Source organism: Nelumbo nucifera, chromosome 4, assembly GCF_055504915.1.
Source record: "Nelumbo nucifera cultivar China Antique chromosome 4, China Antique-T2T, whole genome shotgun sequence".
Classification (NCBI taxonomy): Eukaryota; Viridiplantae; Streptophyta; class Magnoliopsida; order Proteales; family Nelumbonaceae; genus Nelumbo; species Nelumbo nucifera.
The window spans coordinates 4805332-4818738 of record NC_142652.1 but is presented as its reverse complement, the minus strand read 5'-3'; the positions used below and the strand labels follow the sequence as shown (position 1 = coordinate 4818738).

Below are 13407 nucleotides of genomic sequence, written 5' to 3'. Positions count from 1 at the left end.
TTTTTATCCGTAGCATTGAGTTTTTGAACCCACACCGGTTTCAGGTTTATAAGCTACAGTGGTTCGATGGTCATGTGGCTTGGGTTGATGAAGTTGGATCTAATATTCTTCCTTATGCGATCCTTTCTCTGGTTTTTGACTTAGGTCCAATTTTGCCACACCAGTTCTCTTATGTTGGACTACTGTCCATCCTTCTTCACCATTTTTGTTTCGAATCTCAAGACACTTGTTAGCTTGGTGCCCACCCAGCCACAATTCAAACATAGATAAAAAATGTTATCTTAGAATGCCTTAATCTTATGCTTTTGACCTCTAGGAGTTAGAGGCGTTTGTAGCTTGATGGGTTTGGTAAGGTTGACACAAACACAAAATCGAAGATAAACAACTCTCAGAAACTCTTCCATGTTGGAATCAAGCTTTAGCACCGGTCATATTTCCTGGAGGATAATTTCTAGTTCATCTCTTGACTAGCAATCAAGAGGGAGACTAGGTAATCAAATCCAAAGATCAACTTCTTCGATCTTTGTTGTGAGAGGGTTGAAGTTATTCCTCTATTGGAAGGTAACCAAGCATTTCCCATTAACGCTGAACCATGGGCCTTCGTTGAGGATTAGATTATAATCTTCGATGTTGGTGAATGATAGGAGGAAACCGTTACCAATGAAGCGGATATAAGTTTTACATTTAATACCCCCACTTCATTGCTCTTTCCATAATGACCTTAAGGCCCCATTTGCTTTTCGGTAAGTTACTTACTCGGGTAAATGCAATTACCTGGGTAAGAAGTAAGTGCATTTACCTATGTTCTTTTATTTTCCAGGTAAATAAGGCATTGACCATTTTAGCCATAGAAATCCATTACGCTCAGTTCGGAAGAAGTACAAATACAAATATGTAGAGTGCAAAATCTAATATTTTGTATCTATTTGTATCGTACATATTTGCAGTTGTACTCTTTCCAAACTGAGCCTTATTAAAAAGGGCATTTTTGTCCCATTCAAGTATCGACAACTCTCCTTATGTAGGAAAGTTATTTATCCACCTAGGAAATAGGTGTCATGTTCTAAACTTTCCCTAATCCCCACATAAAACTGAAAAAAGAATATGGGATTCTTGATCAGTGGAAACCAAAATCCCATTGACCAACTATCCCCCTCTCTCGAAATCCAAAAAAAAGAGGTTCAGGCTCCCCAAGAATTTTTACAATTGGGGATAGTGCCCATCACCTGTCTTGGTTGTTTCTCTCCGTTTTGATCTCGTCGAGATTAATCGACCTAGCAACTTTGGAGTCTTCCTTTATAATGACGGAACGGGATCTGCTCCTCACACGGGGTGCCTCACATGTACATCCACCTTGCATTGGGAACATCTCCCGTAAATAATAACTTATAAGTACGGGAGATGTTCTCAATACATGGTATGATGTGTGTATGAGGCACGAGTGAGGCGCCCTGGGTGAGGAGCAGATCCGGTCTCTATAATGACCCCTGCCCCTGAATTGGAATTCCTGGGATTTATTATTCCAATCATTCAGAAAAAAGTAAGCAGTTTCACGGTTGGGTTTGATTCGATGGATGACGTGGCAAACTGTAAGTGGGGCAGTGGAGAATATTTATGCAGGGGGCCTGGTGTGGGGTGGTGCGTAAATTTCCGCTACAATCAGCCAATCAGATACAGACGTTAGCAACCCAGCCAGTTGGCACCCTAAAACTTCTGCCGTGGATGTGTTTTACAGATGGAATGTCGCGTCTATAAAATCAGGAGAACAAGGGGACCTACCCTTTTTATTAAAACAAATAAAATACAGAAATTCTCTTTCTCTCTCATCTCTCATTGTGTACCTCTTTCCCTTACCTCCTCGGCTCCTCTGCTGCAGCTGCAAACCAAAGCAACGGGAAAAGCACAGAGTATTTGAGAGAATATAGAAGCTCGCAATACGACGATGGATCCCGATTCATTAGCCAAGGCGTTTGTGGAGCACTACTACACGACCTTCGATGCAAATCGTGCGGGCCTCGCTAACTTGTATCAGGAGGGCTCAATGCTTACTTTTGAGGGTCAGAAGATCCAAGGCTCACAGAATATTGTAGCCCACCTGACCGGCCTTCCCTTTCAACAGTGCCAGCACAGCATTACCACCGTTGACTGTCAGCCCTCCGGCCCCGCCGGCGGCATGCTTGTCTTCGTCAGTGGCAATCTTCAGCTCGCCGGCGAACAACATGCCCTCAAGTTCAGTCAGGTATATTATCAAAGTACTTGTTATTGTAATCTCCTTTTTTAGGTCCTCCTTTTATTCTATTTAAACGCTTCTGTGGTTTTTTAGGGTTTTATTTGTCGGAATCTCTTGTTCGATCTGTTTCTGGTTATTGAGTTCTGAAACTTGATTGGTAGTGGTTGATTGTTATCGCGTAGATGATGCAGAGCTGATTTTTAATTACATTTGTTCTTCTTAACAAGAAAAAAAAAAGAATTACCTATCATCTCAATTGCTCGTTAAGGTATTATGATCCGGCTGTTGTTGTTGTAGACCTGGATAGCAGTTTCTCTCCTTCTTATATGTGTGGTTTTAACATAGATTTAGGGTTTTTGTTGTACTTTTTCTGTTTGTGATGCTTTGGATGAGTTTGAGCTATGAACTGGATCATGGTGGTAACTGTGATTCGTTTAGAAATCGCAATAACTACAGCCCATCTTTGTTGATGTTGTTTTTGGTACCTATGGTAGCGATTGATTTATTGGTGATTCAAAGCTGGACTTGGCTGCTTTCAGTTTGCGGAGAAGCTTGTGTCTTTGTGTATTTTTTTTTTTTTTTCATTATAGATACTTAACTCTGTCCCTTTCGTTCCTCAATGTTTTCTTTTGGTAATGCCAAGTACTATGAATTTTCTTGGTTGTCTTATACTAATATCTTTTCAATTCTCTTTCTCTTTACCCTTTTTCCATCCAATAGCCATGGGCATGTATCATTATTGTTGTTTCTTAGTTGGAAATTCAAGCCGGTCTGGCAATTCTGTCTCAGATTTGGGTTTCTTCTTTATTGAGGTTTAGTAATATTTGGTTTTCATAAGTTCAAACTGCACTTGTTTTGTTCTTTTGATTTAGATTTGTATCTCAGCCATTCTTCTTTGCACACTTGTATTTACTAATGTAGGCAGTTCTTTTCTCTTATGATCATTTTGGAAATTGTAATTCTACAAGGACTGCTACTAGCTACTTGATTTCAAATATGAAATAAATTAATAGATTGGGGTTCACATGCTTGAAGTGCTTTTGTTCCATTCCCACTCTACATATGTTTGTTTTAACTTCCATCCTTTCATTTGAATATGTTTTTTATTTTATGCTTATGCATTTTAGTTTAAGCCAATAGGTTTTTTTTTTTAAATATTTATCTGTCAAAAAATATTTGGTTTCTTTCTAAAATTTAAGTTTATATTTTTATGTATTACTTTTTTTTTCAACAACTGTGCCCTGCTTCAAAAAGGTGTTCCCCCTGCCATGTGCCATGGGCTCTAGAAGGCCTTTTGCTTTTAAAACACTGGAGTTGCTTCCATCTAGAAGAGCACTTATACCAGTTACTACTTGATTAGCTGTTTGGGTGACCTAAACACAGAAAGAAGACGGTTTTTCTTTCATATAGCCACATATTTTGATCCATAAGGGCCATAACTGACAACATGAATGGGAAATGAGGCATTTCCAGCAGCTAATGTAGAAGGTGCAGGAAGAAGAGAAGTTATTCCAGCTTTTCGTTCCCCATCTATGTTGAGACTCCTTGTAGGTCCGATTATATATCTCTACCCTTTCAGTATTAGATTTCTCTCTATCTGCTCTATGGTAATCAAATTACACCATCAGATTTTGGCTTATATACTAAGCTTCTAACCTTTGCAAACATCAAAGTATACGGTAAACTGAATAGTCATTACTCATTAATTTGATATTTGGTATTTTGGTCAGATGAGTAATGACCATTCAGTTTTACCATATACTTTGATGTTTGACTGCACGAACCATATTGGTTAATCCATTTGCTGATCAGTAATTGACCCATGGTTGCGGTATAGCAGATCAGCTACTTTGATGTTTGATCTGCACAACATGGTTGATCTGTTATACTGCAACCATGTTGTCGTTGGGATTGGTTAAGTTTTCCTGTCAAATGAGAAGGATATGTTAAGTAGTTAATCCATTTGCTGATAGCATCGGATTAGGTTGAGTTCTTCAAGTTAGGAATTATTAATTTTTGGTTTCTGAATCCAGTTGATGGTTACGCCAAGAATTTATAATTCTGGAAGTCTGGAACTTGAGTTTGGTTGCATATCGCCTTTGACTCTTTGCATGCTAGGGTTCTTGGAAGACTTTTTATCAGTCTGAGATTCTTGAAAGATTTTTTTCTTTTCAGATTAGGGTTCTTAGGAGATGCCTCAAATTGGAGAAGGGAGAGGCTAATTCTCTCAATAGATTGGACCCTATGACCTAAGGATATTCTGTTGACATGTTTATTATTTATATAAGCTTGAGAGTGGATATTCTAGTTTAATTTTTGTGGAATTTGGAGGCTGAATGAGAAAGTTGATAGGGAGAATGGGTGCTTTCCCTTAAAGATGGGGAGATCCTCCCTTCTACTTCATTTAGCTTGAGGTAAAGGGTTGTCTGTTTCCATTGCAGTATCATTGCTGTTGCTGTTGACATTTTTTTTGTTGGATGTGGATACATGATCATTTTCATGTTATTTACCTCATTCACAATCTCTTCGCTGTATTGGACAGTAAACTTCATATCTTTGTTCCTTTTAGAAGGTAACCATGTCAAACATGCAAAAGGTACATCTACTTGTTTTCATTCCTTTTTTTAAAGAAAAAGAAAGGAAAACCATGTTAAGATTCCTTGATAATTGTGGTCTTATTTTGGTATGGTAATTCCTGATTTGATGATTGGTCCTCCAATCCACCTAGAGGTATTTAACAGTAACACTAAGGTCAGTTTGGAAAGAGTACAAATACAAATGTGCACAGTGCAAATACATATAAAATAATGCAAAATGCAAGGTTTTGTACTCTACAAATTTGTATCTGTACTCCTTCCAAACTGAGCCAAAAAGTTCTGATTTTGCAAATACTGACTAGATTTAGGTCCTGCTTCATTTCCACTTTGCTAATTTGTACTTGACCAGAATCTGACCCTAGCCAGTCTCATATGTTCGTACTTTCTTTTTTCATGTTTATTATTCTATTTTGGTTCAGGTTGTGATCTCCCTCTTGACAATCCATCTGCAGTGAATATCAGTGTTCTACCATGTATTGTTATTTAACTACAGATAGAAATAAAACAGGTATCTAAAGAAAAGGCCATTGCCCAATGTTGGTCCCAGCTACCTTGGGTCTTGGGAGGGGTAGACTGGATACAACCCTAACCTTTATTTTTTTTTTGTTCCCCCCTGCACAAATTGGCTTCTCTCAGACTTGAACCTGCATTCTCATGCTTGCCAGCCTGACACTTTACCATTACACCAAGTAATGGCCACTATATCTAAATTCTAAAATTAACACCCAAGATATTCTCACACTTTCTCCTATTACTGAAACATTATGGCCCCTATTAATTTACCTTAACAATTTTGCCATAGGGAAAAAACGTGTAATTGTGCAAGGTGCCAACCAGCTGGTTGGGTAAGGTCTCCTGAAAAAAGTGTAATAGTTATTAATTCATTTAGTACCATAAATCTGTTTTGATTTCTTGGGTTTTCAGGTTACCTGCCCTGACTCCACAACGAAGTACTGGCTTGTGGATTTCTAATTGATGCATTTGAATTTCTGAACACGAACTATATGCTTAATGGGTGCTTATGTTTTTCAGTGAATAATAGCAAAATCATATTTTTCTTAACATAACTTCTGTAATTGGTTTTTTATGAGTAAGGGCTATTTATGCTGCAAGTTTTAACATCTACATACACCGGAGGACGTTTCCACAAATATGTGGTTTTGTAATTATTTCTATTTGTCAGATCCTGTCCTCCTTGGGTGTACGTAAAGTTTAAGATCCTTACAATTGAATGGTATTTAGGTGTTGTCAGATCCTATCCATAGATGAGATGAAATGGTGCAGTTTCATCCGTGCTCATGATAAAGAATTTGCTGAAATAATGCATTTTCTTTTGTCATGGGAAATGTTGCAAAGAGCCTTAGTGCAAAGAAGAATATTTGTGTCAAGAGTGCTCAACTGTCTGATTCTTTTGGAACGAGGATTTGGTGTTAGGTGGGTCCAGTTTTTGGCGGCTTTATCTGTTTTATTAGCATTGAAAGTGGTCAAGATTAAATCATCTCTCCTCTGATCTAACCTTGCTGAGGATAGTGTTTTTTCTCCCTCCAGGATCTATTGGTTCCTATTTTTTCATGGAGATTGTGGTTTGGAGTGTTCATCGATCGGGTTGATATTTTCTTGTGTAGGGTTACAACTTGGGTATCAGAGTTGACACTGCATCTGACCAGGACCTTGGCCGGGCTCATTCAAAATTTGATAAAACCTCAACCTGAGCCTGCCCAAGTCGCAACACTATTCCTGAGTTTGTCCTATTGGAAAAGGCAGTTCTGTATGGGCAGAGTTGGTTGCATTTTAATAAGGTTTTGAAGCTAGCCTACTCTTCTGCTCTTCAGGCTGGTCTTGTTTGATTGTATTGAAGGGGATTGCTGGGTGTTTGGCATTAGCTTCTTTGATGAACACTCGTTCAGGTGGATTCTAGGTCTGCTAACATTTTAGTTATTAACTTGCTTGAGGGAAAAGAGAAGAGTTGGGGTGGGCAGTGCCGCCGGGGGGGGGGGGGTGATTGAAATTGAACCTGGTTTAGAGAGTACCAAGCCCTGAGGCCGCTCAGTACTTTGAGGGTTGGCATTGTATATTTGCTGGTTATGTCCACTAATATTCTATGTTTTCATTGTTAGTTCTCTGCTATTGGTTTTCTGATAGCCTGGGATTTTCTTACTTCCACCGAATTAGTTTTGATAAAAGTCATTTTATTGTTGCTGCTAAAACAAAAAATCACGGTGCAATACATTGTCACAAATGTTTAGTTTGTGTCTTGCGCATGGCAAGAAATCCTCTTGTTACCTTGTGGTTTTGTGAAAGGAGTGTGGTATTCTGAGTTGTGTTTGAGTCATCTTGCTATTCATCATTGTCTCATTGGTTTCTTTATTCTCGTTGCTAGTCTCACCATATTTTGTACTCGTCCATTCTTTTGCTTGCAGATGTTCCATTTGATGCCCACCCCACAGGGAAGCTTTTATGTATTAAATGACATTTTCCGGTTGAACTATGCTTAAAAAATGAGGGCGACCACCTGAGAACTAGAGTGGTTGGGACTTGGGATGTCTGGAACCGCCGATACCAGTTTGCTTAATCCTGTTTAGTTTTTAGACAGAGAATTGGGGGTCTTTGTTTTTTTTTTTTTTTAAATATTAGTGGTTGGTTGGTTGTTTGTGTTTTTACCTTTTAAATATTATATTATATCTTGGGAACCACCTGGGATTTGCTTTGTTGTTAAGTGGTTTGGCTGATTGGATGATGCACCGCCCTACAATTCCAACAACTAGAGGGCCTGGGAGATTTGATGGCTTTTAAATTTTGCATTATCATTATATTTCTTTTCAAATTTCTATTCTATGTATGTCTCGTCCCTCTTCATTTCTTGCAACTTGCAACTGAACTCAAGGCAGGATCCGCGGAATGTGTGTGGTTTGGGTGGAAAAATTCTCGAACTAATTAAAAAAAGAGAACGAAATGCTCCTTTTGAGGGTTGGATAGTGGAACTCCTTCGAACTCCCTTCCTCTCACTGGTAGTCTTCAAGTTTCGATTGTCTTAATTTTAATCTCTCCAAGGAAGTCTAATTTTAAGCTTTTTTTTTTTTTAAAGCTGAATTTTGAAATTTGCCACGTAATGGAAGGGAAACCATTCGGACCATGGATGTGATGATTAGTCCTCGTATTATATTGTGACTTGGAATGCTAGAAAAGAAAAATCATGGGCGTGGGTTTCCCGATTCCCTATAAAATGGTAGATGTAATGTTTGGGTTTTTTACTTGTGGGACTGCTTGCTTGTGCGAGACAATGGGTATACGCCACATGCTTGCTACGTAGTATTGAAGTGCCTTGCTTATTTAGCGCGTTTTGTCACCGTGTCTGTCGTCTGTGCACTGCTGCAACTGCAAAAGGGAAATCAAAGGCAAGAGCCAGACGAAGAGCTGATTTGAAATTGAAACGTAACGATGCGCTCTCTCCCTTTCCACTTGTTTGTGTAATTGTGTTTGGTTGGTTTGCATATTCCTGCCTTTTAGAAATTAGGGTAAAAGACAGGTTTCGCCTAAATACTAAAACATTTCCTTTCTTTTTCTGAAGGTTTCACTTGAAATTGAATATTAAAACATCCTCCTTTTCAAATTGTTTCAGACAAAAACTTCCTCTTGATCAGCACTCGTTTGCACACGTCATCATGTGGGTTAATTTTTTTTTTTTAAAACCCAAAATTGCTCTTTATTGCCCTGCCATGAAACTAAAAACAATATATGGTACAATGATCCATTTGCAACTTGGAGCTAACATATGCCTGAGGTTGAGATACTTTCGTACATACTTTGTAAGATTTTAATGGACCATTTTTGAGACAAGCTTCATCTCATCCTGAAGAGTCATGGGCCCTTAGTTTGGTGGAGCCTATTTATTTTATCGGAGAATGTAGTCTTGTATCTCTGCAAATGTCTTTACATCTGGCTCCCACAACCAGCAATCAAATTCCCATGGCATCGGCTCCCAATTTATTTGCCCTTTGTTCATCTCTATCATGCACTGCCTTTTCAGCCTTCAAATTGATATGATCTTAGGTAGCTTTGAAGATCTCTGCATCTATTTTTTTTTTTTTTAATTTTATTTTTTTATATATCCAACTTCTGATGATATAACAGTGACATCAAACAAATTTGCAACATCAATGGAATCCTTAAATGGTATCCTCAAGGCTCAAGTAAGTGTCAAAGTTGGAAACTCCAGCACCTCTCGGTAGGCACATTGTTTCAAAAGCCCAATTTGGAAGTCTGCATGCCGTTGCTATTTGCAAAATACTCTATACCTTTTCAAAATAGTCTTCATTTTGGAGCAAACAGTTGCTTTAGAAACAATAAGTCTCCAAAATGGCTGCCCATCTCCTTGATATCGAAGCTTTTCAGGCCATGGGAAGCTATCCTGAATCCTTCCTTTATCTTTGTTGCACTCCACTCAGTCTCAAACCATATTTCCTCCCAATAGCCGTTTATGTTTCCTCAACGGGCTTTGCCAACTGCAAAAGGTTTCCCCTATATCATAAGCCCTCTTATTTGATCCTCTATCTGTACGTATCTCCATGGAAGAGCACACTACTGATTTTGATAGCTTAACATTCTTTAAAGGTTTTACTCCTCGCAGGAGTACTCTTGCAAAGGATTTCATCCAGCAAACTTCTATATCTTTTATTTGGGGAAGAAAACGATGGGTTAGTGCTAAAACCTCAACATTGACCCTATAAGCACTTCTATATCTTGCAAAGGATTTCATCCAGCAAACTTCTATATCTTAATTCAATGAGTTCCTAGAAATTTAAAACCGAAGATAGAAGACAGAGTTCTGAAGCTTGGGTTATATCACTTGTTTGGACTTCAAATATAGAGCATTGATGAAAAAAAGAGGTGAATTATTTGTTTGCAGTTATAAGCACCTCTCATTCATTATTACAGCCATCAGTCATCCTGGTACGTTTTCCATTACAGTTTCGGTGGTTTTCTTTTGAAAATTTAATAAATAATGAAGGGCAAATAGGTCTTTTGATCAATTATGTCAAATATAACGTATCTTGTTCACAGAAGGGAGGGTTAAGTTCTCTCACCTGTGAATCTAGAGGGGATGTACGAGTCTTTAACTATTTATATTGAAAACTCAGGGGAGATACGTCTTTTACCCTAGTAATTAGATTAGAATGTCCGCCTCTCCCTTTACACTCCACGTACTGTACCGCTTACGTATGTGGTTACGTACCTCCTCTATAATTGGGATCTGCTCCTCAGTCACAGAGGTGCATAAGGACCTCACAGCCCTATCCCACTGTGTATCGGGAACATCTCTCAAAGGGAGATGTTCCCAATACACACGGTGGGATGGAGTGTGAGATGCGCTCGGTGAGGAGAAGATCCGGGTATACCTTGTAGATGAGATTGAGATTGGCTAAAACTCAGCAGCGGCAGAGGACGTTACAAATTACAATACATAGAGGATGATGTTTTGAAGTATTTCAAATCAATGCTGTTTGATGCAGATGCTTGCTGCTTGCTGGTGGGATTTTTTATTCTTGGTATTAATAAAGAAGATGCCTCACCAGTCACCTCTACTCTACAAAGGATGAAAGGATGTCCAATCAGATGGCTACAACTCATCTAATGGGGTTCTTGTCTACGCCACAAGGAAAGGCTTACCGAAGTTGAAGTTGAACACGTCGCAGAATAGAGAGACCTTTGATAGCAAGCTTGGGAGGGAGTACTAGGCAGTCGGAGCTTCTGAACGAAATACAAGGTGGCGGTCCTGCTGATTTCTGTGATTCAGTTCACGAGCTGCAATAGTGAATAAAATCTGGGATTTCTACGTCGGTGTGTAATTAGCCAGATGGAGATAGGAAAAATCTCCTTCAGTTAAAAAGCCTAAAGTACCAGTCAGTCTGTCAGTCAGACAGACTCGGACCAATTTCGAATCGGAGAAACCTAACAAAATCGCGGAGACTGAGAGAATGGATGCATGTATGAGTATGTTGTATGACTGGACTGCTGCAAAAAGAAATAAAGAACAAAATGCAAATGCAAGCCTCTGCCTCTCTATTGAATTTGATTTTGAATACATATATATATATATATGATATATCGACTGACAGTATTCCTATGCTATGCTATGGTATTAGTATTATGAAGACCCAAATTATTTATTTGGGTTTTAATTAGAACAAGAGGGGAGTAGGGGACACACGCACGCACGCACACCCTTGAATTGATAATTGATTTAATGGCGGAGTGTGGTTCTAGTGGTGAGAGACGACCTCATGTCTACAATTGCAGATTCATCTGCACCCAACTTGATGGCTTCTTTGCTCGCTCTTATGAATCTTAATACAGCGCCCTTCACATAATCATGAGCCTCTTTCACACTCATTTTGTTAGTCATCCCCTCAGGGAAGCTGCTCAATAAGTGGTCACCGTTCAGAACTGCAGCTAATTGGACTATCTCGCTCTGAAACTCTGACAGCTTTCCATCTTCTTTCGCTTCTGTCTTTCTTAAAGGGGCCACTTCCGGCAGTACCTCTGTAACAAAGAAAAATTTTTGCTCACTTGTTAAATCTTAACATCAACAAATTGGGTTCGAGTATTAATTTTAGACCAGAAGAGATGGCTGGAATATATACCTGGGCAATCAGTTCTAGGGGACGTTAATCCTCCCAGGACATGCTCAAACGTCCCGGCCCAAGCATCTCTGTGCGTCAAGAAATTGGAGTTAAGGTTGAATATCTTCTTGATTGTTGCGGGTATTGAAGAGTGCTCGAACTCCGAGTCTGGAGTAGGTCCATTTGGGGCACTGATTACTGCAGATTAACACATCCAAATTCCAAACAGATAAATCAAACTTGTTTTATGCCGCACAAGTAAAGCTAATTTGAATCGTGAATCTGCAGCAAGTGCAGATGAATAAACCAGCAGAAACAATTTCCTATTCAGGATTGCTGGGATCAGAACCTGAAGAAGAAAAAGGGAAAGAGAACAAGTTAATATTACCAGTCCCTTTCTTGATCCATGGAGAGACCATGATTGTCGGCACTCGAACTCCCAAGCGATCAAACTTGAAGAAGTAAGGAGCAGGGCCAGTGTTGCCATCTGGGTTGGGCACATTCACATAGGGAGTCTTAACGTGGTCAAAGAACCCACCGTGCTCATCGTAGGTAATAACCAGAAGCGTCTCGTTCCATTGAGGACTTGATCTCAATGTCTCGTAAACCTCCTTCACTAGCTTCTGCCCACTTGCGACATCGTGAGAAGGGTGGTCGTCGTTGGCGGGTAACCCTTTGAGATCGAAATATCTTGGCTCGATCACCGTTAAGTTTGGCAATTTGCCTTCTCTGGCATGTTTCTTGAACTTGAAATCGAACTGATGGAACTTGAATATGTATTTCAATTTTCTCAGATTCCTGTAGAAGAGAGTGGTAGGAATGTTCTGGAAGTAAATGCCGAAGTCCAATCCATTCTCATGGAGAGAATCGAAGATGGTTTTCTGTGGGTACCCTCTTGCTAGCTGCTTCGGAACATGGCTCGTCGAGCCATGAGAAGTCGCAGAGTAGACGAAGAGCCTATTTGGTTGTGTCGGCCCAGGAATTGAAGAGAACCATCGATCAAACACGGCGAATTCCCGCACCAGGGAGGCGTAAACGGGTACAGATTCGGGTTTGAAGCCTTTCATGACAGTGCCTGAGAGGTTGGAGAGCATTGCCATCGCCTGTTGGACAAATCCTGACATGGAAGGAATGAGGCTGGATCCGAACACCTGCTCCTGGACGTCCTGAAAGGAGTGGCCGGGATCTGGGTCGACAAATTGGGCATCGTCAGTGAAGCAGATCGAATGGGACTGGGGGGATTTGGTTGAGACTGGGTTGCATTCGTTGCCTGTGACTCCATTGATGGATGGATTGACATATTTCTTCATCCATCCGAGCATGTGATCGAAAGACCGATTCTCCAGGACAAGGACTACAATGGTCTTGATGGGTTGTTGGATAGAAGGAGCAGAAAACGTGGGGTGAGAGGCATAGGAAAGGGTGAGGAGGAGGAGTATGAGGAGTCTCGGAAGAGTTGAGACCAGGGGAAATTGTCTGGTTTTGAATCTCCCCATTTTTGGTGACCAAGGGATGAAACAACAACTGGGTCTCTCGGTGTTTCTTTTCTTTTCTCCTTACTCTGTCATTCTCTTTTAGTCTCCTGCTTTCCCCTGGAATAAATAAGCCAGCGATTTCGAGTGAAACGGGGTTTCTTTTTGTGGAGGAGATGAAGCTGAATCTGTCTAAGCCACAACGAGGGAAAATCCGTCTTATCAATCACGGACTCGCTTTGAGAGGGAGAGGGATCTAGAAAAGAAGAAGGAAACAAAAGGGGAAGCCACTGCTGGTTCAAACTCAGAGAACAGTAAAATTTGATGGTAAAGTAGAGAGAGATGGGTCTATGGTTTCTGTTACACTCTAGTCTACAGAAAAAAAAGGAAAAAAGTAAAAACCATTTTTTTTTAGTTTTTTCTTCTTCCCAGTCCCTTGATTTCACCACCAACTCTGTGCATTTTATCACGGGAAGTAGAGAAGCCAA

The 13407-nt window shown here is 39.9% G+C and overlaps 2 protein-coding genes and 1 pseudogene across 2 annotated transcripts; 1 reads left to right on the top strand and 2 right to left on the bottom strand.

Moving 5' to 3' along the window:
• Positions 1-1803: 1803 nt before the first annotated feature.
• On the top strand, positions 1804-7660 carry LOC104591749 (nuclear transport factor 2A). The gene is made up of 2 exons (XM_010250744.3): positions 1804-2239; positions 7248-7660. The coding sequence occupies exons 1-2, from the start codon at positions 1943-1945 to the stop codon at positions 7320-7322; spliced, it is 372 nt and encodes a 123-aa protein (XP_010249046.1). The 5' UTR covers positions 1804-1942; the 3' UTR covers positions 7323-7660.
• Positions 7434-9598, bottom strand: LOC148791979 (uncharacterized; annotated as a pseudogene).
• Positions 9599-10864: 1266 nt separating this feature from the next.
• Positions 10865-13407, bottom strand: LOC104591750 (non-specific phospholipase C6-like). The gene is made up of 3 exons (XM_010250745.3): positions 11836-13407; positions 11469-11645; positions 10865-11367 (listed from the first exon to the last, which is right to left on the bottom strand). The coding sequence occupies exons 1-3, from the start codon at positions 12941-12943 to the stop codon at positions 11069-11071; spliced, it is 1584 nt and encodes a 527-aa protein (XP_010249047.1). The 5' UTR covers positions 12944-13407; the 3' UTR covers positions 10865-11068.

What these genes read in the sequence shown, in the direction of transcription:
- LOC104591749 (XM_010250744.3), top strand. Translation starts at nt 1,943, where the DNA reads ATGGATCCCGATTCATTAGCCAAGGCGTTTGTGGAGCACTACTACACG. An exon ending in ATGCCCTCAAGTTCAGTCAG is followed by an intron (nt 2,240 to 7,247) that starts GTATATTATCAA and finishes TTTTGCTTGCAG; the next exon opens with ATGTTCCATTTGATGCCCAC.
- LOC104591750 (XM_010250745.3), bottom strand. Translation starts at nt 12,943, where the DNA reads ATGGGGAGATTCAAAACCAGACAATTTCCCCTGGTCTCAACTCTTCCG. An exon ending in ATGGATCAAGAAAGGGACTG is followed by an intron (nt 11,646 to 11,835) that starts GTAATATTAACT and finishes GTTAATCTGCAG; the next exon opens with TAATCAGTGCCCCAAATGGA. An exon ending in CCCTAGAACTGATTGCCCAG is followed by an intron (nt 11,368 to 11,468) that starts GTATATATTCCA and finishes TCTTTGTTACAG; the next exon opens with AGGTACTGCCGGAAGTGGCC.